The following is a 22,326-nucleotide window of genomic DNA, read 5'->3' as shown; positions in this document are numbered from 1 at the left end:
GTTTTCTTTTCATTAAATGTATAAAGCATCAGTGGATCAGCTGTAAGGTCTTGGTAATCACTATTTGTCAAGAGACAGAACTGTGTTCTGAAAACTCATCTGCCTAACTGAACTGATGCGTGACTTGCTAAATCTGTATAATTAAGAGAATAATTAACTTGTAAACAGTAATTGTTTTAATTATTCTGTCTGAAAAGAAAGCAGATCCTCCAGCCCTTCAGCAGCTCGTGTTTTAAAGATATTATGCAGAGTTGGGCTCGGTTTGCCATGAAGTCACTGTATCTCAGTCTTTTATTCTGTGTGCAAAAAGAGGAGAAGAGCTCCTTCCAGCCCATCTTACTCATTTCATTGCTTATATCTGTACAGGATCTTATCTTCCTTGAAGATCCTAGAGATTTTCATCTTCAGCGTAATGGCTGGGCACTTTGTTCCAGACCCCCACACCCCTTTGTGTAAAGAAGTGCCTCCTGACATTCAGTTTTTATGTTGCCATTGTATCCCTAACTCCTCATTTTACTGTTGTCCTGCAGTAGTCTCCTGCATGCAACTTGTCAGTAGCTTTAAGAAGTTTAAATACTTAAAAGCATTGAGATCATAATAATAATAATGAATAATTTCTTACTTATATAGCGCTTTTCTGGACACTCCACTTAAAGCTCTTTACAGGTAATGGAGACTCCCCTCCACCACCAGTGTGCAGCCCCACCTGGATGATGCTCCACTACACTCACCACACCAGAGCTCAGTGGGGAGGAGAACAGTGAGGAAGCCAGTTCAGAGATGGGGATTATTAGGAGGCCATGATGGGTAAAGGCCAGGGGGAAATTTGGCCAGGACACTGGGGTAACACCCCTACTCTTTTCAAGAAATGCCCTGGGATTTTTAATGACCACACATTTCACAATGGTTTCTTTCACTTCGCTGGTCTTTTTAATGCTTCACCTGTGTCTTCTGGACCGAGGACAGGAGTCCAAATAAAAACCCAAATCTTTTGCACAAGTTGCTTCCTCAAGGCCTCAATTGTGAGACACTCTTCTCTCTTGGTTTCTGAACTCTGAGGAAACTCTCTCGGCTTAAGATGCAGGGTCTCTGCCTGAAGCTCTGATGACAGTTTCCGATGTGGAAAGGGTCAGTAACGGGAAGCTTCCCAGTATTTATCCTCTATCCTTTAACCATTTAAAGAAGCCCAATTGCAAAACATCTTAAAACTATTTTTTAAGATTAAAAATCTATGCTTAAAATTAGGCACATTCTTAGCTTTTCGTATGTGATTCTGTACATTTCTACTTTAATTGCTTCTGTCTAAGGGCCCAAAAGTGTAAACCATTTGTTTTTTTTAAATGCATGGTAAGCTTGTTTTATGTGATTTAAATCTTGTTCAGGCTTGTTTAATTGGGTACTCGGCTATTCTTTCTTTGGAAGTTGCTTTTGCACATGTGAGCGATTCCATAAAGGAGACAGAAAGTTGGGCAGGACTGCATATTGAGAACAGCACCCATTCAGTTCCGATGTCAAGTCCATGCGCTGCAACGCGCCAAATGTCCACTGGGTGGCGCGCTCTTCCTGGAGAAGGTTCTTAAAAAGACCGACGTGTTCCGTATTCTGTACATGCACCGTTTACTTTCCTGCAGACTGTGTAACGCAGATAGCCATCACAATCAGGTAAGCGTGAATTAATCACTGACGATTCTGGTGTTCTAATTAAAACAATTAAGGATGTCTGAAAACACAGGTGGTGAACACTCTCAGGGCTCCAGGAGGCTGGTTTGATCTCCAGCTTGGGACGTCTGTCAGGGCGGAGTTCGCACGCTACTCTCAAATGTGGACTATCGTCAGCTGATCACGGTTCGTGCCGTGTCTCAAGGTAGGTTAGATCAATAATAATAATAATAATAATAATTGCTTACACTTATATAGCGCTTTTCTGGACACTCCACTCAAAGCACTTTACAGGTAATGGGGGCTCCCCTCCACCACCACCAATGTGCAGCCCCACCTGGATCACGCTATATTGTCCTTTTCTGGGGAGGTTGGAGAGGCTGTACTGGCTTACGGACTTACTTATTGGACTAAGAAGAAACGGAACCACATGAGTACAGGGAGTTGAATGACCTCGGTGATGCTCTCTGAGCACAGAGCCCCCTCTAAAAGCTCCCTGTCTCTACCGTTGCTATATGCATGTTCTTGTAAGTTTGTAATCGGAAAATCACTGCGATAGTGCTCCGTATTACCGCAGAGAATTCTCTCCAGAGCTGTTGACTGGTTGCACTGGTCCTGACACCAGCTGCTGTTTTTTTGTTTTGACAAATTTCGAACCGGCAGCTGTATTTACGTATGTATTCCACTTGCATACCCAGAACAGTGGTCAGTTTACTCCACAGGCCCAGCTAAGATCTCAGCTCACGGTGCACAGCTCTTCTCAAATTCTGCCAAAGATCCCGCTTTTGAAAGTGACTGATGCCAACGGAGAGCCATAAGGGAGGATGCAACTCCTGCTGGTCGGATTATTCCAGTCTCCAGGTTCAAGGTTATGTCGATTAGCATTTCAGGGATGTTCAGCGTGTCTTAACCCAGTCTGCGTAGGAGTCCGGTCAAGGAGGGAAAGTCCATCTCTCTCCGAGGAACTAGAGACACCACCCCCCGAGCTGTTTTGCTTCTTTGTTTCTTTGTCGTATTGCAGTTGTGGTGGGGTTCAGTAGCAACATCTGTTTTGCTCTGTACATGTGCCAGGGAATTAACATAAAGCTCTCTTTAAAAAATGTTCCCACATTCCCGTCCTCGGTTCCTAGAGTAGCCTCTCGAACCCTGGAAAATCCTTTCCAAAGCCAGCACAGGTCCATGGGGCTACATTTGTTTGTTTGCTGCTGCTTCCTGTCTGGGTTTGGAATTTTGGGAACAATGGGCTTTGGAAGTACTGGGAATTTTTGGGGGAGTATTTTTTTCTGAAACTGAAGTTTTAATAGCTATATAGAAGAAGGTTTAATTTAGTTTTTTTTTCTCCTCGTATAGCCAAGGATTTTCGACATTATCTTTGATCTCTCCGACGATGTTATTTTCCTCCAGTTTCTCACGGCATGGATAGGGAACAGGAAACTGGCGATTCCAGCGGTGTGAGGGATACCCAGCCTCGCTGACTTTCCTCCGAAAGATCTCCAGGCTTGGAAGCAGGAAAAAGGCTCTCGTTGTGTCCCGTTTTGGCTTTTATTCTGATTTCTTGCTTCTGTGCACGACCGATCTCATCAACAAAGCAAGACTGGGCGCGGGCACTGCGTCTTCGGGTCCACGTTTTAATCGCAAACCGGAGGGAGCGGAATTTTGGAAGCTTTTCCGAAGATGGTTTTAATGACGCTTCACGGTACAGATCGCCACATCCCAGAAACGTCCCTGGAAGGCCCAGGCTAGGAGATGGGACTGCATCCTGGACGATTGCCCATTGCAATCGCTTGAAGAAGATCATGAACCCAGCCAGCGCCTCTTTTTTTTATGAGAACCGAGGCGCCCAGAGGTGCCCCAGTCCAGAGTAGAACGCAGGACCTCAAAGCTGTGCTGCGGTAGCAGTGATAAAGCTTTCATTTCCAGGTTTTAAAAAACAAGGAACTAAATGCGGGGTGTTTTTTTTAAGTCACGTTTATTTGGCATTGTTTTCTTTCAAAATAACAGTAAAAAATAACTACAAGCTTCAGGTTCACAAGTAAATCTTAATTTACACACAGTAGCAAAAAAAAAACACCATTAAAAATCAGAGGAAGAGGAAGATTTTAACAGTCGTTTACAGTTTTCAGAGGTTAGAAGAGCTCCCAAAAAGCATTTTGCTGAGGGCTGAGAAGGGAGACGCTGCTTTAATCATTTGTGAGGATTAAAAAAAAACTCGGATGACCCGAAAGTGTAAAACCAATTAAGAACTGAAATTCTATATCTTTTTTTTTCTTTTGGGTGCTATATGCAGTCCTTAAAAAAAAACACATGCAGGAAATCCTGAAGATTAAGAATTAAAAAAAAGTAGAAGCGGGAAGGTCGCTATCATGTCGTTTTGAAATCCACACCAGAGCAATATTCCTCCGAGTCCTAGGGTTGCAGTCAGCTCTTTAAAGAATGTTTACAGTGATTCATCTGAGCTGTCAGCAGTATTTAAATAGTTTAACTTAATCAAAGAAAATTGAGTTCCCTTCTTTTCTTTCTTGTTCATTTCGTTTAGTAATGTAATTCGGGAGCTACTGGAGCCAACCTGAGGTCTGGAGATTGTTCTGTGGGGCTACACCAAACACGCTGTCTCCTTCCCCCAGCCTTGCATTTCTAGTCCTGAATGTGACATCGTTCACTTCTATACATCCAGCTAAAATAAAATAAAAAAATCTAAACAAGGCACAGTTTTTTTGTTTTGTCTCTCTTGACTCCCGGCTCCTGTCTTACGCTTGACTCACACCTTTTAATGTTCACAGATTCACATCGGTTATAGTCAAACGGTGTTTCGAAAAGCTCTTTTCGGGACAGCGTAGGCTAAGATGAAGCAGGGGCTGTCGGTGCTCTTTCCAGACCCCTGGAATGCTCCTTGTTTGATTCCGAAGTTTCCAAGGCAACCTCCCCCCCCTCCCTGACATCCAGCAGCTGTTGTATTGTGTCTGTCTGTCTTTGCAGGATTAAATGCTTGTTACATACAGTACCTTGACTCTTCCCACCTCCTCATAGCCTAATGTGCTGTTATGGACCAAGGCTGTGTTTTAGAAGTGAAAAGGTTTGACTATAAATTATCCAGTGAGTAGTCTTAAGGTGCCCAACAGTCAAACACCATTTTAAGTTAACACATTAAAATAAACAAAACAAATGAAAGTAACAGCAGTGTAACAAAGATGCTAATTTTCTCTTTCTGTGAGTTTATTTTTATTACTAGGAAAATGCTGCTTTGGCCCAAGTCAGACTGTTGTGTCTTTCCTTCAGATGCTGTGCTTTAAAAGTACATAAACAGTATTTTATACAAACTGGCATCCGGCACACAGTGCTGAGCTACTGAACACTACAGCCCAGTTACCCAACACTGAGCAACTGAACACTGCATGTCAGCCTTCAACACTGACCGACTGAACATACTGTAATCCCGCACTAAGGGCTAAGCTGCTGAACGCTGCGTTCCAGTACTCAGCACTAAGCTATTGAACACTGCAGCCCAGCATTCAATATTGCAGACTTGCAGTAAAACACTAAGCTCTACACCTACTGCGAGGCTAAACACTTAAAAGGTCACTCAAAATGACCCAAGACAACACATTTAACAGTGTTTCATTTCCAAAACAGCTCTGTGTCCTGGGTTCACGATCATTTTCTTCTAACACAAAATCAGGGACCAAAACATTTCAGTGTGACTCATGTCTGGATTAAAACAAAAACCCAGAAGACAGCCCTGCACTTGGAAGATAACAATCTAGGAGGAGGCGCTAATTTTTAACAAACGCTGAACAAGCACCTCTCAGTCAGCTGAACCATCAGCTAGTCTACATTTCTACATCACAATTATTTACAAACAGTGCAAGAGCTCGACAGTAGTTCACAGGAAAGGCTCTCTGCTCTGTGTGAACAAGGGAAACGGAGTGTAAAAGTATCTGGTCTGTCTCTCCCCTTGCTAGACCTCCAGTTAGAGGGAGCACTGAGGACTCAGTTCAGCCCACCGAGGAAAGGAGGTGAACATAACCGTCATTTTCACACCCTGCCCCGAAACTTGGAAACCCTGTAATGTAATTTCTACAGAAATCCCTCCCGCCTCCAAATCCCCATTTTTCCCTCTTGAAATTCCCGGCAACCGTGAACTACAAGACACAACTGAAAGAAGGGTGAGGGACCTGGGAATTTCCCTCCACTTTCCACGTGCTGCTGAGAGGTGAGGGAATTATTTCCACCCTTTCTGCCATGTTTCAGGTGTTCCCACTTGGCTGAGGCTACAGATCCCAGGCATCCTCTCTGCAGTGGAAGCCATAACTGTAGCTGAAGTCTAACTATTGGTATTTGTGTAGCACTTGACATTGTCTTGTTAATTAGGCAGCACTGTTTTTGCATACCAGTGTTGCACCAAGAAACCCAGGTCTTCCATTCATTCCATTGCAGTCAAGTGTCCAGAGAAGACCCCTGATCACCTGCAACGCTGTCTCAGGTTTAGATTGCGTTTTTACTGCTCTTACTGAGGCGACTGTTTGGTCTTTGTGCCTGTTTGCTGCTTTATTGTTAACACAAGACCTCAGAGCAAATCAATAGAAGAGGATTGGAGAGACCCGAAATGAATTCATTTTTACGAAGCTCAGGAAAGACGTATCGGGCATAAGGAAACAAAGCCATACACGAGACCCATAACGCTTTTTTTTCCTCCCATGTAGCAAAGTAAAACGTATGCGAAAAAAAACAGGAGGTACTTATTTACACTCAGTTCTTCATGTACCCCACCTTGCCCAAGCGATGTTGTTGCAGTTTCAAAGTGACTTGGAATGAGTATATTGGTGATGGAATAGCCCTGTCCCTCATCTACCTCCTTAAGGATGTTCCTGTTCTTGCAGGTGATATTTTCAGTGCATTTCGTTCACATGCTGCGTGCCCAAGCATGATTCGATGATAATGTGTCCGAGCCAAAAAGGAGCCTGATATTCTGTTGCGTAGTCGATCTCAACCAAAACCAAAACGTGAGGGTTCCATGAACAGGATCCTTCTGTTTGCATGTGTGTTCTTAACAAGCCATGCAATTGGCAGCCAAATGAACAAGGCACAGGCTGTAAGATATGTAAGAGATCTGAAAGCTAAGGGCTAAAACTAGAGGGCCTACTTGTACGAGAGACACCAGTCTAGCACAGTGGTCTCTGCATCACTCTGTAAGGATGGAACTCCCAGTATCTCAGTGTTGTGTTAGCGTTAGGGTTCGGGTTAGGGGCGTTCTATCGATTCTTCTATCGAAAAGGGAAAGCTAAAACATCAAAAAAGAAATTGCGTTAAACACAGTGGAAGCCGCCGTGATTGAAGTACAGGTGCCATTTCTGTTTTAAAGTCGTTTTGTCTTGAAGTTATTTTAAATACTACAGTATATATTACAAACGCCACGCACAACAAAAATAAACATCATTTACACCCATTGCCTGGAATGGCAATGGAAATAAAAATAAAACACAAAGTATTAAAAAAAAGGGATCTTCAACTGAAAAATTAACATTTTCGTCTCCGAGAGAAGTTTTGGTCGCCCCATCTGGGATTTGTTTCCGAATGTCCCTCTCTGAAAGGAGCCGTCTCGAGCTGTGACTAGCTGTGTGGGGACGGGATTCTAAAAGGGCTCATGAATGTATCTACAGGAGGATCTGCTTTGCTAAAATGACACCTTGCGCAAAACTCGAAGGAGGAGCAAGCCATTTTCCATCTCTTTTACACCCTTTTCCGTTCCGGGCCTCAGTTCCGCAGGTCGATGTATTTCTCGCACTTTACTCCAGAAGAAAAACAAAGAGAAGAGAAAAAAACAGGAGAACGTAAACAGCCTGAAGGGAGATATTGCAGCGTGACATATTTAAGATACGGCTACATCGCTTATCCCAGCACACATAGAGCTGGAAAGTCAACCTCAAGTGCTGCAACTCTGTAACATGCCTGCAGAAGCTCTGTGTTTTGCAATGCAGTCCAGTACATAGGAAGACATTGCTGTTGAAGCCCAATATATAAATATTGTGGAATCTGCAACTATCAAGATATTGGTAGGGCCCTAGTACAGAGATGTTTTCTCTACTGATTTGATAAAGTACTCATCTCTGTTGGAATGACCACTTGTATTCTGGAAATTCGTTTCCAACAAAATCAACATGAAACACAGATCAGTGAAGCCCTTAAGCTTCAAAGCCGTTGATTTTTGATTTGAGCCTCTATAGTTACCTGGTCACTGGGGGGTTTCTTTTCACCATTGACTCCCTGTAGCAGCACTGTCTCCTCAGCTGGCTTTTCTGCCTTCATCTCCACAACGATGTCATCCTTCGTGGTTTTTTCCTTTGTGCTGAGGAGGAACACGCTCACTGTTACCACCAGCAGCATTAACCCAAGAAACACACAGCTGCTGCTACTACATTGACAACACTAACCTTTTTCCTCCTCCTAATCCTCAGCCTTGCTCTCAGCTGGACCTTAAAGCCCTAAAACTGCACCCTGAGCACCTGTCATCCCTCACCCCAACACACACTCACCAACCTTTCCAGCATCCCCACTTCATAAATGTACTTGCTTTCTGCTCGGCCTACGTTTTGCCACAGCATTCTCCTCTTACCCAACACCCACCCATAAACTACACCCAAACCCTAAATTGTTGACTTGTGCTGCAGGCCGAGCATCAAAACAAAGCCTTTGCTTGATCATTTCCCCGTCCACCCTAGTGTCAGCTGGGATCTGTCAATTAAAAAGCAGTTCCTTTATATTTTTGGGGATTTCTTAATCAAGATTTGCCCTTGCTTTTTCCTTTTTTTACGTATGATCCCCATAACCACCTAAAAATGGTCTTCCTTTGTTGGCCTTGTTGAATCTGTGCTCCCGATCTACCAATGACTGCATTATGATACAGTATCTATAGAAATGGTATTGTTTTCTGTTTCCATTGTAACCCATCATAAGCCTATGCTCACCCTTAATGGGAGATTACATTAAAGTCCTGAACGTCTGAAGGAGACTCACATGTCCTGCTTGCCCGAGCGGCCACAGGGGATCCTGCCCTTCTTGTACAGGAAGTAGAGGACACTGCCCAGGATGGCGAGGAGGAGGATACACACGATGATGACCGCGATGATGACGCCACTGCCCTCTAGAGGAGACGAAGGAAAGTGCAGCAGGGGTAAATTTCTTCCATCTTCTGAAGGTCTGGTGTTCGCTGTGCTCTTTTCACCGTGCACATCGAACTGCAGTACCCTGGAGCGATTAATTTTTTTTCCGTCTACAAAGGCATTTCTGCTGATGAGCCTGAAAATCCGGTTGTGCTCTAGATGCAGCCCTGTGGAGCTAGTGGCGAGGTCTCTGGACTCAATAGCGTGTGGGATCAAAACCCAGTTGGGGCTCCTGTGTCATTCTCTTGTACCTCATTCCAGAGTGTTTCAGCCAAATCCTCAGCTTTGTAAGCAAATGATCATCGACAGTGATCATTTTGACATTGTCTGGTTAACTAATCATTTTCACAGTTGAAATGTAACAGGTGGAGGAATTTGTTTTCCACTTTTACTAGAAAACGGATTATGGAATATCTCCACCTCTGACCTCTGAACACTGGTGAAGGTCCCACAGATCCAGAAATATCACCCCCTTGTTCCCCCACATTCTTGTTATTTGAACACGAGAATTTGCCATGCTCTATAATGTAATTGAAGAACAGTTCAGAGACAGGTTACACAAATGCAGCAGTTTATTTATCTGAGCAAATCTTTTGTCCTTTTTTATTTACTTTTTTCACTGCCTTGGAGTAGGCACCAGCATTTCATCATTTCAGAGCACTTTAGTCGGGGGGGAAACCGAAAGGCTCAGGTGACGAAATTGGGCAAACTTGTTTTGGTTCTGTTCACTGCAAGAAGGCAGCGCAGGTCTGCTCAGATGAATAAAACCTGCCCCGTGCTGGAATACCACTGGGTTGACCCCAATGTGAACTGAAGCTGCAACAAGAAAATCGCCCGTGTCCGTGCAGTCTGTAATCTCTGATGGAGCCTGCTGGGTCAGAACATTGCTTTCATATTCCAAAGTAATCGAGTATTTGTGTTCTGTGCTTTTTTTCAATTCGAAGATTCAGTGCTCTGCAAATGGAGGTAAAACCTCTATTAAAAAGCAAAAGCTTAGTTCTTTCTTCTGTATTCTCTGCAGCGCCAATGCAGTATCATGCTCTGTGCCCCTGTTGCTCCGTTACCCTGAGGTTTACCAGAGATTAAAGACTGCAGTTCAGCCTGTCACAGGGGCTTGAGCTACTGTAGGAAGGCAGCCTGTGAGGGCAGAGCTGCTGAGTGCAGCACAAACTGTTTTCGCACTCCTCCATCAAATTTCCCTCAGCGCTGTCCGAGCTGACTCGGGATTTTCACTGCGTTTCTCCTCAGCCGGCTTTTCTGTTTTGTTTTTTTTATACCACATTTGAAACGCAGTAAAGGGGAATGAAAATAGGCAGATTTTCAAGATACGTTGTTGTTTTTTTCTTTGTAAAGAATGACTTGGGTCTTCGCTGAGGGTTCAGTGCAGGAGCAGGGCCTGGGGGCAAGGCGCCTTTGTCTGTGACGCTGTGGAGCGTGTCCAGGGGGACAGAGCTGCCCTGGGGTTTTATTTTTCAGACCGTGCTCTGGCTGTGAAGACTCGAGTGCTGCTGCAGACACACCTGGAGGCTCTGTAGAGGAGGAGCCGAGCGAGAAAGGTGTGCTTTAGGTTAGATGTAGCCGTGCATGCTCACAGTGGGAGGGTGGGAATGAGTTGGGGTGGGGGCAAAGCTGAGAATAGGGAGTGTTTTGGGGAAGCACAAACCTTTTTTCACAATCTTCTCTTTGGATTTTGTGACTAGAACAAACCAGAGGGAAATAACATTTTTAAGAAGTCATTCGTTCCAAGTGCCATTACTCTTTCAAACTCCAATGTATGAGCCTCTTCCCAGCACTGTATTGACAGCCTATACACCTGTGTCACACCTGAACCCTATGTTTTTGTTGTATTGTTATATTGAATTGTCAGTTATATTGCACTGATTGCATACATCTTGTAAGATCCACTGAAGGTTTTAGGTATCCTGCATGACACTCTTGATATTGTTGTCTCAATGAGGCCAAAGGAAAATTTCAATAAAGTAGATTCTGACTCTGATTCTACATTGACTTGAGATCAACTTAACAAAAACTTTTTGATTAGGGGCTTTCATGGCACTTAAACATCTAAAACCTGTCACTTTACCATTAAGAAAATAATTTTGATGAAAGCTGTCTTGGTTAAACTCAAGCTAATTGAAACCATACGTTTAATATGAGTGATGTTTTAAACATGAGCTACCTTCTACTGGTTTTCAGCTATACTGTGTTGCAACATGTTCCTGGTGAGGTGCTTTCACACAGGACAGTGCTGGATGTAGAGACTGTGAAAAAATCATTAGGAATTAATTTGCTTTTTTGGCTTTATATTAATCATGGCTTTCATCGCTCGGTGACTAATGATCATCAAGATCAAGATGAAGAGTCTTGTGGAGTCTGCAACACATGACCTCCAGGTCAAGAGGTAGGAAAATGATTCTTTTTCTTGTGTATTGAAGTCAGACAGTAAAAGCTGAAACTCACCAGTGGTGGACGGAGCAGTAGAGGTAGTTACCAGAGGAGCTGGAATACAAAAAGTGAGATTTATTACCATCACAGCAAATCACTGCTGCTGTATCTGTTCCTTGTCTTCACACCAGGGAAAATAGGGCTTACACAATCACTTGTAATTGCAAACTATACACAGTGGGTATTTCTGATGCACAAATCAGGCTCTTAAGGGCAACCGTTCATTGTTAAGTTGTTGGTGATCTTTCTAAAGCAGCCAACACTTCTATCTTTACGACACTCGCGAATATTGCCTTATAAAGCCGGGTGAGTCTGCAAATCCGAAGCTGAAATCAATCAAGAGCCTGGCTGCGTGAGAGCCGGTCAGCTTTGGGGGGAAAAAAAGAGGCCTGTGCTGTGCATCAGAACATCCCTCCGTGAGTTGCTCGCTAGCGGAAGTTTACCAAGGGAAAAATGTTCTCCCCCTGGGTGTGGGAAATGAAAACCATGCCAAGCTGGTTTCCTTGTCCAGAAGCAGGCGCTCAATGCAATACGGGCTATAGAGCGTCTGCAAGTCTTTGTTTGTCCAAACGTCCGACCTTCTGGTGTCGGTGGCTGTACGGTATATTACACAGGCATCACTGGAGATAAACTAGCCCAAACGTCACCACCAATGTGCAAATGACCTCCTGCTCACAGCAAGACTGGCACTCACTGGCTGAGATGGTGAAGAGATGCTCTTCGAAGCCGGCCTCGTTCGAAGCATTGCAAGCCGCCTGGAGGCCGGAGGTCACCCTGACGGTCACCACACTGACCACATGCTGCTCACCCGCGTGGCTGAACACCTCCCGCCAGTCCTGAAACACACAGCCAAGAGTTACTGCTTCCCCTGCCCAGCTGGGAAACGTCTCTCATTTCAACAGATCTGGTCCGGCTCCCCGATGGTTAAGGCTGACAAAGGGACGTTTGAGATGCCCAGAAAATAATCAGAGTGCAGTTTTCACAAGCACAGGAGAACAAACTAATTAGCGAAAGGCCAGATATGTACATCAATACCAAGAGTGGGGAAAAAACCACTGTGCTTAAAAAGTGAGTTGTATCCTTTAAGTACTTTCTTAATACTTCATCATCATAACAAAAACAGGAATCACTTTGGTTTCCAAGCAATTGAACCACGACGGAAGAGTTGAGTGGACAACTGAGGACAGTCTAAGTGACTCAACACGAGGTCAGTTGGGTCTCTGGAGGACAGGCCGTGGGATGTGGCGCACAAGACAAAAATGGTGTGAGAGGAGGGCAGGAGATGGGGAATGGAGAGTGGAGGGGAACGAGAAGAGAGAAAAACCGAATGTACGCAAAGGTAAAAACCTTCACCGGCATTTCAGTGACAGCAAGGAAGCAATTCAACACATAGTCAAGGGTAATTTACAAAACTTTACTGAAACTGTTGTGCTGGAGACTACGTCATTGAGTTAGAACAACTCATAACTGTATTTGCTGTTCTAAAATTCCCTCTTAACTCTGTCCCATCATCCCCTGATGTTTCCTTGCTCTGCAGGTACCTGAGTGCCAGATATAACCCAGTGGATTTTGGGCTGGGGGTACGCGCGGGCTTCACACGTGAGGTTCACAAACTTTCCCACAGTTTCCTCTATCTCTGTCTCAGGACGCATGTTCAGCCTCGGTTTTCCTGACAAGAAAAAACAATGTGGAACATCATCATCCACGCCACTCTTGATTCACTGAACTACAATCTCTATCCCCCACCAGAGTGGTCTCCATTCCTGGATGTTGAGCTGCGGTCTCCAGCTGTGAGCCTGCGTGCACTCACCCTGCACAAGCACCATCAGCGAAGCACTCTTCTCCAGCCCAGGCAGCTCCGGCACGCTGACCTCACAGACGTACTCTCCCGCTGTGTCAAAGGTAGCCTCCGTCAGGGTCAGCGTGTTGCCCGCTGAGATGGACTCCCCCTTCTAGACCAGCAAAGAAAGAAAGGGGCCATCGGACTCTTTTCTCCGAAGGGCAATTTAATGGCCAGCAGCTCAACAGGTGTGAGCCTGGCCAGCTGCTGCTGGAAGAGGTGTTAGTGGGACCAGTAGGGGGTGCTCACCCTGTGGTCTATGTGGGTCCTAATGCCCCAGTATAGTGATAGGGACACTATACTGTTAAATAGGCGCCGTCCTTCGCATGAGACGTAAAACCGAGGTCCTGACTCCCTGTGGTCATTAAAAATACCTGGGGGTTTCTTGAAAAGAGTAGGGGTGTAACCCAGATGTTCAGGCCAAATTTCCCATTGGCCTTTACCCATCATGGCCTCCTAATAATCCCCATCTATGAATTGGCTTCATCACTCTGTTCTCCTCCCCACTGAGAGCTGGTGTGTGGGGAGTGTTCTGGTGCACTATGGCTGCCGTCACATCATCCAGGTGGGGCTGCACATTGGTGGTGGTGGAGGGGAGTCCCCATTACCTGTAAAGCGCTTTGAGTGGAGTGTCCAGAAAATGTAAGCAATTATTATTAAATTACAGAGTAGACTCCACTGGACCATGACCCTGTAGGACAAGAGTTGGAGTCTGTTTTCGAAAAAGAGGAGCCCCAAAAGCCAGTGATGCCCCAAGTCATGGAAACCCCATTTCGACCTCTGAGACAGATAGAATTCCTCCTGGAATCGGCTGCCATTGTTGTCTGGGAATCTGAACATTATTGGACACCTGGCTCACAGGAGCCTGATGTGGGCTCTGTCTCCATCTTCTTACCTTCTTCCACACAACCTGGGTTTTCAGAGAAGACAGGGCATTGCAGGACACTATCAGACGGTCTCCCTCCGCAGTGATAACAGTGTCTGAGGGTTTCAGCACAACAGGGTCCAGATCTGCAGAGAGACAAAACGCACAGTCCAGTTCAAAGTCAGCCTGCTTGAAAAGCCTACTTCAGATCTGACTCACAAAGCAGAGCCTTCACCCATTTTGCTGCAAAGCCTCAAGACCCCTTGTCTTTTAATGAATCTGTTTATCAAGAAGCCCTGAGACCTATGAAACTCTGAAACTCAAAGATGCCTGCGAGTAAGGGTGTCCGGTACCAACGTTGCTCACTGGCTGCAATATGCGTTTGGCGACTGGATCTGTGGACAGATAAGAAAACACTTTGTGTTGTTGGTAACAATGCCAATTCCTTGTTTTTGCAGGAAAGTCAGTCTGTGGGATTCTGAAATGAGCTACCCAGAAATGACTGGCCTTCTCTTGATTCCACATTACGATGTTCTTTGATGTACTGGGCAGGAGTGTTCATCCATTCTCACTCACAGTGGACAAAGATCTCCAGGTTTGCTGTGAGCTCTTCAAATGTGTCCAGGTCCAGGGTCTTGCATTGGTAAAGTCCACTGTCTGTCCGAGCCACTTCCTCCAGGGTCAACAGGTCAGACTGAGAATTCAGTTCGGTCTCCTCAGTAGACGTTGACTGACGGAAACAAAAGATTGTTCAGATTTTGTAAGAGCATGCACAGGCAGACAGAGATCGGGAAGTCTATTTATATATTTTTGTAAATGCCAAGTGTTTTTATTACATTATGAGGTTATCTTGTGTCCTATGTCTCCTCCACCACCACCACTAAAAGAAACAAAGCAGTTGGTTTTAGATCTGTGTCTGGTTTCCTGGACAGTTTTCTGAGAGGGAATATGAAAGCTGAAAATCCAACAAAAAAAATCCAACACATTTTTTAAAGAAAGTTTAAAGGTTTTGTCAAAATAAATAAAGGAGGGGTGAGGTGTCAGGCTGGAGGGGTTAGGGATTGAGTTCTTACCCTGGTTGAATAAAACGTGTACTGTGGGGGTGGGTTTCCGTCACCACGGCAACGCAGCTTCACAGTGTCACCTTCTTTAATCAGGCCCTGAAGGGACTCGCTCATCAGCTCCACCTTGGTGGTTGGGTCTGTGGACAAGAAGGCTTCTTTAGAAAGCTGGGCCTCTATAGCCAATCCACTGACGTCCCTTCTGGTTCCTGGCTCTACAAGAAACTCACTCAGGCAACTCCTGAGGAGGCCCAGCTTAGTCGGCGACGCAGTCCTTTTTAAAAGAGCAGAAATTACTCTTAAAAAATTCAACAAAACTTTTCTAACATTGGAAGGGGCACTCAGAAGTGCCTTTCTTTGCCTCACTCAATAAAAAAGAGTAGATGGCATTCTCCTGTTTGTCACCATGCAACCAAGGTGACGAGTTTAGAATATGTCACTCTGGTAACATGAAATTATGTCAAAACTAAAGATGTGTGAAGAGTGAAAATTATATTATATACTTTCTCTGAAAGAGACTTCCCACTGAGATCCACTTTTTCTGTTCACTGCAGCTCTCACAACGTCATTCGTAAAACTAGTGGTCTGAACTCTGGTATCCTGGCTGAGGTCCATCATTCAGAACACTGGCAGGATAGTGTGTGTACAAGAGCCAAAATACTACAAATCTATATGTTCTGTGAGGAATTATTGACTGTCGACCATCAACATTGCAAATTAGATCATTTTCTGTCCTCTGATTAGTTACTCTTTTCTGTGATGTATTATCGAGTGTCTGGTAGAAAACCTCAGTCCATCCTACATCAGCTCATATACAGTACCTCATCTCTCTATAGAGCTACAGAGCGAGGCCATTGCTTAGCTTAGTGCATTCCCTTGTCAATTTCACTGACTGCTCTGGTGAAAACCACTATGCATGTGCAAGTACAGCTTCTACAGAGATTCACAAAAGCAGGGACCGTGCGGAGGAGATATGGGGCTCACAGTGCACGGTGATGTTGATGCGCTCTGATTCGACCATCTTAAGACTTCCTGGGGCAGAGTAGGTGACCTCGCAATAGAAGGTGGCATCTTTGTCTTCCTTGGAGACCTTGTAGAGCAGGCTGCTCTTCACCGAGAAGAGTTCATTGGACTCCTTGGTCACTTGTGGCACCACTGTGATCTCTAAACACACAGAGCCACATGTCAGCACATACACACAGAAACACATTCTTCACCTCACACAACAGCACGTACACACAGAAACACATTCTTCACCTCGCACAACAGCACGTACGTACAGAAACACATTCTTCACCTCGCACAACAGCACGTACACACAGAAACACATTCTTCACCTCACACAAGAGCGCACACACAGCAAGCTGAGCGCTCTGTGAGAAAACAGCACCTTCATCTCCGACGACAGCGCGCACACAGCACACAACAAGAAACACATCCTTCATCTCACACAAAACAGCATAGACTGATAGCCAGAAAACAGCTCCTTCATCTCTGATACACTGTCCTAAGCATGCACTTGGTCAATACACAATATCTAAAATAAAATCTCATCTTTAGTTGGGCTTTGGCCATAGGTGACAGGATTGATGCGTATCTGAGCGTGGAGCATGAAAATGCCTTTATAAATTGTGCTATATGATACTGAATGTGCACTAAATGTATTAGGATTAGGAATCCACACCAGATGGTGTCTTGGGCTCCTGCAAGCAGCAATGATGACTTGATTAACGAGTGTTCCACAAAGTTCTGACATATTTGCATCCCAACCTCAATACCATTCTCCTAGAGCGACTGTCTTCAGTGGAGTGTGTATTATTATGGTTGTGTGATGTAGTTTACAGGCAGTGACGCTACTCACAATTAGGGACAGTACATTCACAGCCAGTCTATATATACAGTATGTGTGTACTTCAATACATAGAAATGTAATTGAGTTATTCAGCATGGAAAATCAAATTAGTACTGTGTTTGCATCTGACGTTAATGTAATATAGATTGACTTGAGAGTGTTCAGACGTAACCATACTGCTGCAGTACAGCTCAGACTATTACATAGCCAAAGTGCAATATTATTATTACTGGTGAAAGCATCCGTTTCAGCCCTGTACTCACGTTTCTCATGTGGGTGCAGGGGAGAGTGATTGCGGTACCAGGTGACATTGGGCTGGGGGTAGCCATTCCTGACTTCACAGGACGCGATCTGCACAGAGGAGCGCAGCACAGGTGGGGTGAATGGTTTTTAATGCTTCTCTCCAGCACGGGTGTGAAACACCCAGAGACCCACACTGAGCCACTGACTGAATGCCAGCTCTAACCCCCTCCCTCCCCAACCAAAAACCTTCAGTGTTCCTGCACACGTGCTGGTCAGCAACACGTTCTTTCAAAGAAACACTTACTGGAGTTGAACACCGATGTAACATTTAAAAATACCAAAAGGGTTTCCCGTCAGATAGTCTGCATGAATCACAAGGCCATCCCTTCCCAGACTGGGACAGGACGGAGATTACAATGCCCCTTGACAGAGCTAATCACATAGGCAAATCTCTGCATAGCTGTGGTGCAAGACCTTATTGGCCTGGTGTACAATTCTCTTTACTACAACTCTGAATTTGCTGGGAATAACAAAATAAGCCAAATCATGGAAACCTGAGTCAAAACAGTCGATCCTGAATTAATGCTCTTCTTCTATGACACCTAGAAAAGATATGGCTTAAAGTACGAGGAAGACAGTGCCTGAGGTGCACAGGAGAGATCTCTGACCTCTGACTGTTCGTCACTGGTGACGGAGAATCCAGAGTGGCTGCCCTCAATCACAGGGAACTCCGGAGTCACTGCAGAAAGAGCCCAGAGACAGCACTGAGCAAGGTCAGGGGACAGAGGAACGGTGACATCACCACAGGCGAGCCCTGATTACATCACCGCAGGTAAGCACTGATTGCATCACTCTTGGAGTGGAGCTGAGGGATGCAATGATTACAGCATGATACACAGCACTACAGATGGCATCGCTAAGGAGTAGATCACTGTCGCATGAAGCAGAGCAGCTTCAATAACATGATTTGAGCAACCCAACAAGAATAAAAAAAAGGACACACACTCTCTGCTCTGTAATAATTTATTTTAAGTTGTCAGTCGCTTCTGTTCAATTCAGAACATTAAAAAGCTGAAAACATATGCTATTTGGTAAGCACTGATATTATAACTGATGAACTCAGTGCTTGATGTTTTTGTTGGGAAACAAGGTTACATTTTCAGGATGCGTCCTCTTCGTTTTGGGGTTTTTAATAGAACAAGCTGCCTCTTGAGGTCTAAGACCTCCTCTTACCGTAGACCTTCAGCTCGGTCCTGTTCTCCCCCTTGCCAGCTGACATGCCCCCGACCTGGCAGATGAAGTCGCGGGCGTCCCTGAGCTGCACGTCGGCGATGGTGAGAGTGTTGTCGTCGCCGATGCTGATGCGGCCCGTGTACCCTGTGCCGTTGTCCGCGACGCTGACATTCCTGTCCTTGAAATATATCCGCTCCCGGCTGCTGCTCCCCCGCTGTGGAACAACGTGGTGTTTAAGTCATGATGGCCTCCTCTGACAACTGTGAGCCACCTGCCTGCCCCTGTTGTGTTGGCGCATGAGCACTTTGAAATGCCAGAAAAGTCCCCTTTCACCCTTTCGTGTACTCAACTTGCCACCAAAACAACAGAATTCAAACAGGCCGAAAACACAGGAACACTTCATTTTGTAAGGGTTTCCACTTTTTAGGCCTCTTCTGGAGCCATTTAATGAATGAAAAACTTGACCAAAATAAGTATCTTGCCGAGGCAACATCTTAACATCATTCTCACATCTTACCATGTGAGAAGATTGTGACCAATCTGGTCATATCAAATGGGTATAAAATCAGTCCGACTGCATTTGTTGGCAGGGAGAGAAATGGAAAAGAACTGTAATCCCAAAAGAGGTGGAAGGAATTCCAGTGGCCCTTCTGGAATTCTTCCATGTGGAATTCTGGAATTAGTCATGGAAGCCTATGGAATCCTAGAGCATTACTCACCACAAACCACTGTACATGCACAGCGCTGGGCGTCTTGCTGAAGGTGGCTCTGCAGGGAATGTGTGCCGTATCTCCCTGGAACACTTCCACCTGGTCCTTCATGGTCACCATCACCAGTGCTGACACTGTGGACACAGACAAGCAGAAAGTCAGTTTTTGGGGGTTGGGGCAGCACTTTTAAAAGGGGTCAACAGGAACGTCTGCTCATGCCATTTCACCGCTCAGCTAGATAAGGCAACCTTGGCTCTCAAGGGATGGGTTCCTGTGGTTTTTCAAGGTACCTTTCAAATCATAACTGAGAAAGACCTGGGAAGCTCAGATAATGGACTTATTGTCCACTTAATTCAATTCAATTAAAGTCTGAAATTGAATGAAAACCAGAAACATACTCAGCACTCCAGGAGTGGAGTTATCTACTCCTGAGCTTGATGTTGGCACACATGAAACAACCAAGCCCAGGGTTTTGTTCGCAAAGGCTTGGGAAAGTATTATAATATTCCAAAGCTCCAGAGACTGCGTTTTCAGCATTCACGTTCCTGTACCCATGTGGCCACCACAACTGGGCTTTGCCTCTTCATCAGAAAGCGCAGCTGTAGGGTTGGTGCTTGCAGAGTTTCCTCTCTAAAACATCCCTATGAATGTCTCGGTGTAACGAGCTGCACAAAAGAGGCCGAAGAAGATGTTATGTCAAGAATTCGGCAAACCCACCCTCTCGCACATTAGCAGAGGGCAAGGCCGTACATTCCAGTGTGTCACCCGCACATGGAAAGAAAGGCTTGATTTAGCGAGAGCATAATTATCTAGTGTTCACCCTCAGCATGTGGATGGGGCCTGTGTGTCCCTGGAGTGTTTCAGGAGTTTGCTGTAGTGGGACAAGAAGTCAGAATGAGGCTGCTGGGCCTGTGGTCTTATCTGACACTTGGCTATTGCTTTCCAGAATGTATTTTCAGCAGAGAAATGCGTTCTCTCTGGTGCCGTTAAAAAAGAGGTTCTGCTAAGGTCTAGCATTTCCAAATAGCACATTTCTCTGCTAAACCGAGGCTGGGCCGGTTCAAAGAAACGGTTTCAGAGCAGTTTGTGTTTTTGTGCCCGAGGCAGAACACACACAACGGGAAAAACAGAGGCTCACTGAACAACCTGAAGAGTTTATTGTCTGGCAGCATCTACCAGCCCACTTTCAAACAATTCAGCTTTAGATCAGAAGGTAAAATAAGAAGCATTTGTTAAGGCAGACATCAGAGGGCTGCAATGAGGTAATGACAGATCACGTACAGGAAAAAGAAAGAGCCCTGATCTCCAACCAAGTAAATGTTTGTCATGTACGTAGGGAAAGCAAAGTGAAGTTCAATTAAATGATTTAGATTTAGTTTATTTTGTTTGCTGTTTATATAGGAAAAAACCCCAACATGTGAAACCCTTGTCCCAGACAGAATAGTTGAAAGAAACAATTTCTTCACTGTCTGCTGATTCCAAGATGAGGAATGCAGCCACAGTGAGATTGCAGGCTCTGCAACACTTCCAGAAAGCCCCAGGTTTAAAAGCACCATTGCCATCTTGACCTGAGAAAAAGGTTAAAGGTCAAAGAGGTCAAAGGTCGGTTGGAGGAGAGGCTGAAACTGGAGGTACTGCTCTGTGAGAGTGAGTGTTTGCACTGGAAGAGCTCTGCGGTGAGCTGGGTGAGGCTGCTATCATTACTGCATCTCACGTTCATTAGCATTTATCTCACTGGTTCTTAATTGAGAATGAAAGGTTTCAAGCACTGCAGAAACTGGATAATTGCTAGAAATGAGATTTTCCAGCATTGATATTTCCTGTATATGAGTAATGTCATGGCTCTGCTGACTCATTCTCAACAGCACAGCAGTCCCTCTGCACCCAGGAACGAGGAGGAAGGTAAGAGTTAACCCTTAATACTCATGATAATTAAAACAAGGGGAAAAAACAGTTTTTCCCCAACATGTGCAGCTTTCTAGAGAAAAAACACTTTCTGTATAGTTCTCCTAAGCTGAATACATGACTATTGGCACAGTGCTTCAAATCACCTTGAGGTCACCAGCATAAGGAGCTGAATTCTGTTGTGTTAAAGGTGCTGTAACATCGGAGACAACACGTAATCTGAAAGGTGTTAAGGATGCTTTTAGGCTTTGATGTAAGTAGCTTTATATGGACCAGGATTGGTCAAGAAACTGCATTTTCTGGCTGCAAAAGCATTTCAGCTTTAATTGTTCGAGAATGGGCTTATTTCGCACAGCAAATTAAAAACACTTTTCACTTATTTTCAGCCTCATTTCGTGCTGCCCTGGCACTTTTCTCAGGGCACCTTTTCATTGCCAATCCTTCCTCATGAGGGTGGTGACTCTCCCCTTACTCTGTCTCTCTCTCTCTCTCTGCTTTTCTCCCTGCGCCCCCGACAAAGCCATTCAAACAGAATAAAAGTGGAATAAAGCCTTCTATTCACAGGACAGATACCCTCAGTGCCAAATACTCCAGCAGAGGGACTTTAAAAACACCCCCACCACACACACAACTTCCCTTCCTCGGAGCCCCCTCCTCGCTGCCCTCGCCGGTTAAAGAAAGTCTTTTTCCTCCCCTCTTCAGCATCTCTGGCCGCCCCGGCCGGGTGAAAGGCAAGCTCTGTCGCACGCTTTCTTTTCCTCCTCCTTTCGCTGCTTGTTATGAAAAAAAAAAAACCAGGCAGGGGCAGCCGAAAGGCTTTCCTGTTTTAATTGGAAACATCTGGAGCTCGTCTCGTGGGCCTGGTGGGGGGACCGGCGGTGATTGGCCAGGTTATTAATGGCTCCGCACGCGGTCGGTACGGCAGCAGCTTGGATGGAAAGGGAGCTGGGGCCGGGAATAGGCAGATGGGTACGGAGAGGCTCCCCGCCTCGACTTCGCTTTTCAGAGGCGCAGAGTGCTAACTGTGCACTTGGGGCCGGCGACGGGCCGCGCGGCCCATTTTTTGAAGGCGAGCGTTTTCGTTCCCTTTTTGCGGCTGGCCGGGGGCACGCTCCCCACTTCTGACTGGAAGGGCAGAACCCAGGATTGTCAAGAGGGCGAGCCGGGCCTGTTGCCATTCTGAGCCTTGACGACGCCTCGAGTCACGAACGAGCCTGGCAACGCAGCCGACGACGTCTCTCGAACACTCGGGGGCCCTGGATTCGGCCCTTGTTTTCCAACCCCTAAGTTAACTGCGCTGGGGGAGGGGGGTCCCAGTTCCAACGTCGAAAAACAAAGTACCGAGATCCTTCTCCT

General features: G+C 45.4%; 1 protein-coding gene and 1 long non-coding RNA gene across 4 annotated transcripts in view; one reads left to right on the top strand and one right to left on the bottom strand.

Annotated features, from left to right (window-relative positions):
• Positions 1-1,382: 1,382 nt before the first annotated feature.
• On the top strand, positions 1,383-4,361 carry LOC148641142 (uncharacterized). The gene is made up of 2 exons (XR_015929942.1): positions 1,383-1,868; positions 2,393-4,361. It is a non-coding gene; the product is annotated as an uncharacterized LOC148641142 (long non-coding RNA).
• A 490-nt stretch (positions 4,362-4,851) lies between these two features.
• The window catches only part of LOC148641141 (cell surface glycoprotein MUC18-like), a 52,054-nt gene continuing 34,579 nt past the window's right edge, over positions 4,852-22,326 (bottom strand). The window contains exons 2-17 of one of the 3 annotated variants that reach the window (XM_088618966.1): positions 19,075-19,199; positions 18,356-18,569; positions 17,791-17,861; positions 17,143-17,230; positions 16,012-16,191; positions 15,040-15,167; positions 14,543-14,696; positions 13,997-14,112; positions 13,072-13,213; positions 12,803-12,930; positions 11,956-12,097; positions 11,277-11,315; positions 10,480-10,512; positions 8,671-8,797; positions 7,885-8,002; positions 4,852-7,445 (exon numbers count right to left, since the gene is read on the bottom strand). In XM_088618966.1, the coding sequence (XP_088475092.1) occupies positions 7,443-7,445; positions 7,885-8,002; positions 8,671-8,797; positions 10,480-10,512; positions 11,277-11,315; positions 11,956-12,097; positions 12,803-12,930; positions 13,072-13,213; positions 13,997-14,112; positions 14,543-14,696; positions 15,040-15,167; positions 16,012-16,191; positions 17,143-17,230; positions 17,791-17,861; positions 18,356-18,569; positions 19,075-19,199 (1,808 nt within the window). In that variant the 3' untranslated portion in view covers positions 4,852-7,442. The remainder of the gene's footprint in view (positions 7,446-7,884; positions 8,003-8,670; positions 8,798-10,479; positions 10,513-11,276; positions 11,316-11,955; positions 12,098-12,802; positions 12,931-13,071; positions 13,214-13,996; positions 14,113-14,542; positions 14,697-15,039; positions 15,168-16,011; positions 16,192-17,142; positions 17,231-17,790; positions 17,862-18,355; positions 18,570-19,074; positions 19,200-22,326) is intronic. The other 2 variants (XM_088618965.1, XM_088618967.1) reach the window with 2 other exon arrangements.

Source organism: Lepisosteus platostomus, chromosome 25 (assembly GCF_059453375.1).
Source record: "Lepisosteus platostomus isolate fLepPlt1 chromosome 25, fLepPlt1.hap1, whole genome shotgun sequence".
In the NCBI taxonomy this organism is placed as follows: Eukaryota; Metazoa; Chordata; class Actinopteri; order Semionotiformes; family Lepisosteidae; genus Lepisosteus; species Lepisosteus platostomus.
The sequence above is the reverse complement of the archived record's forward strand: the minus strand, read 5'-3'. Positions and strand labels throughout refer to the sequence as shown.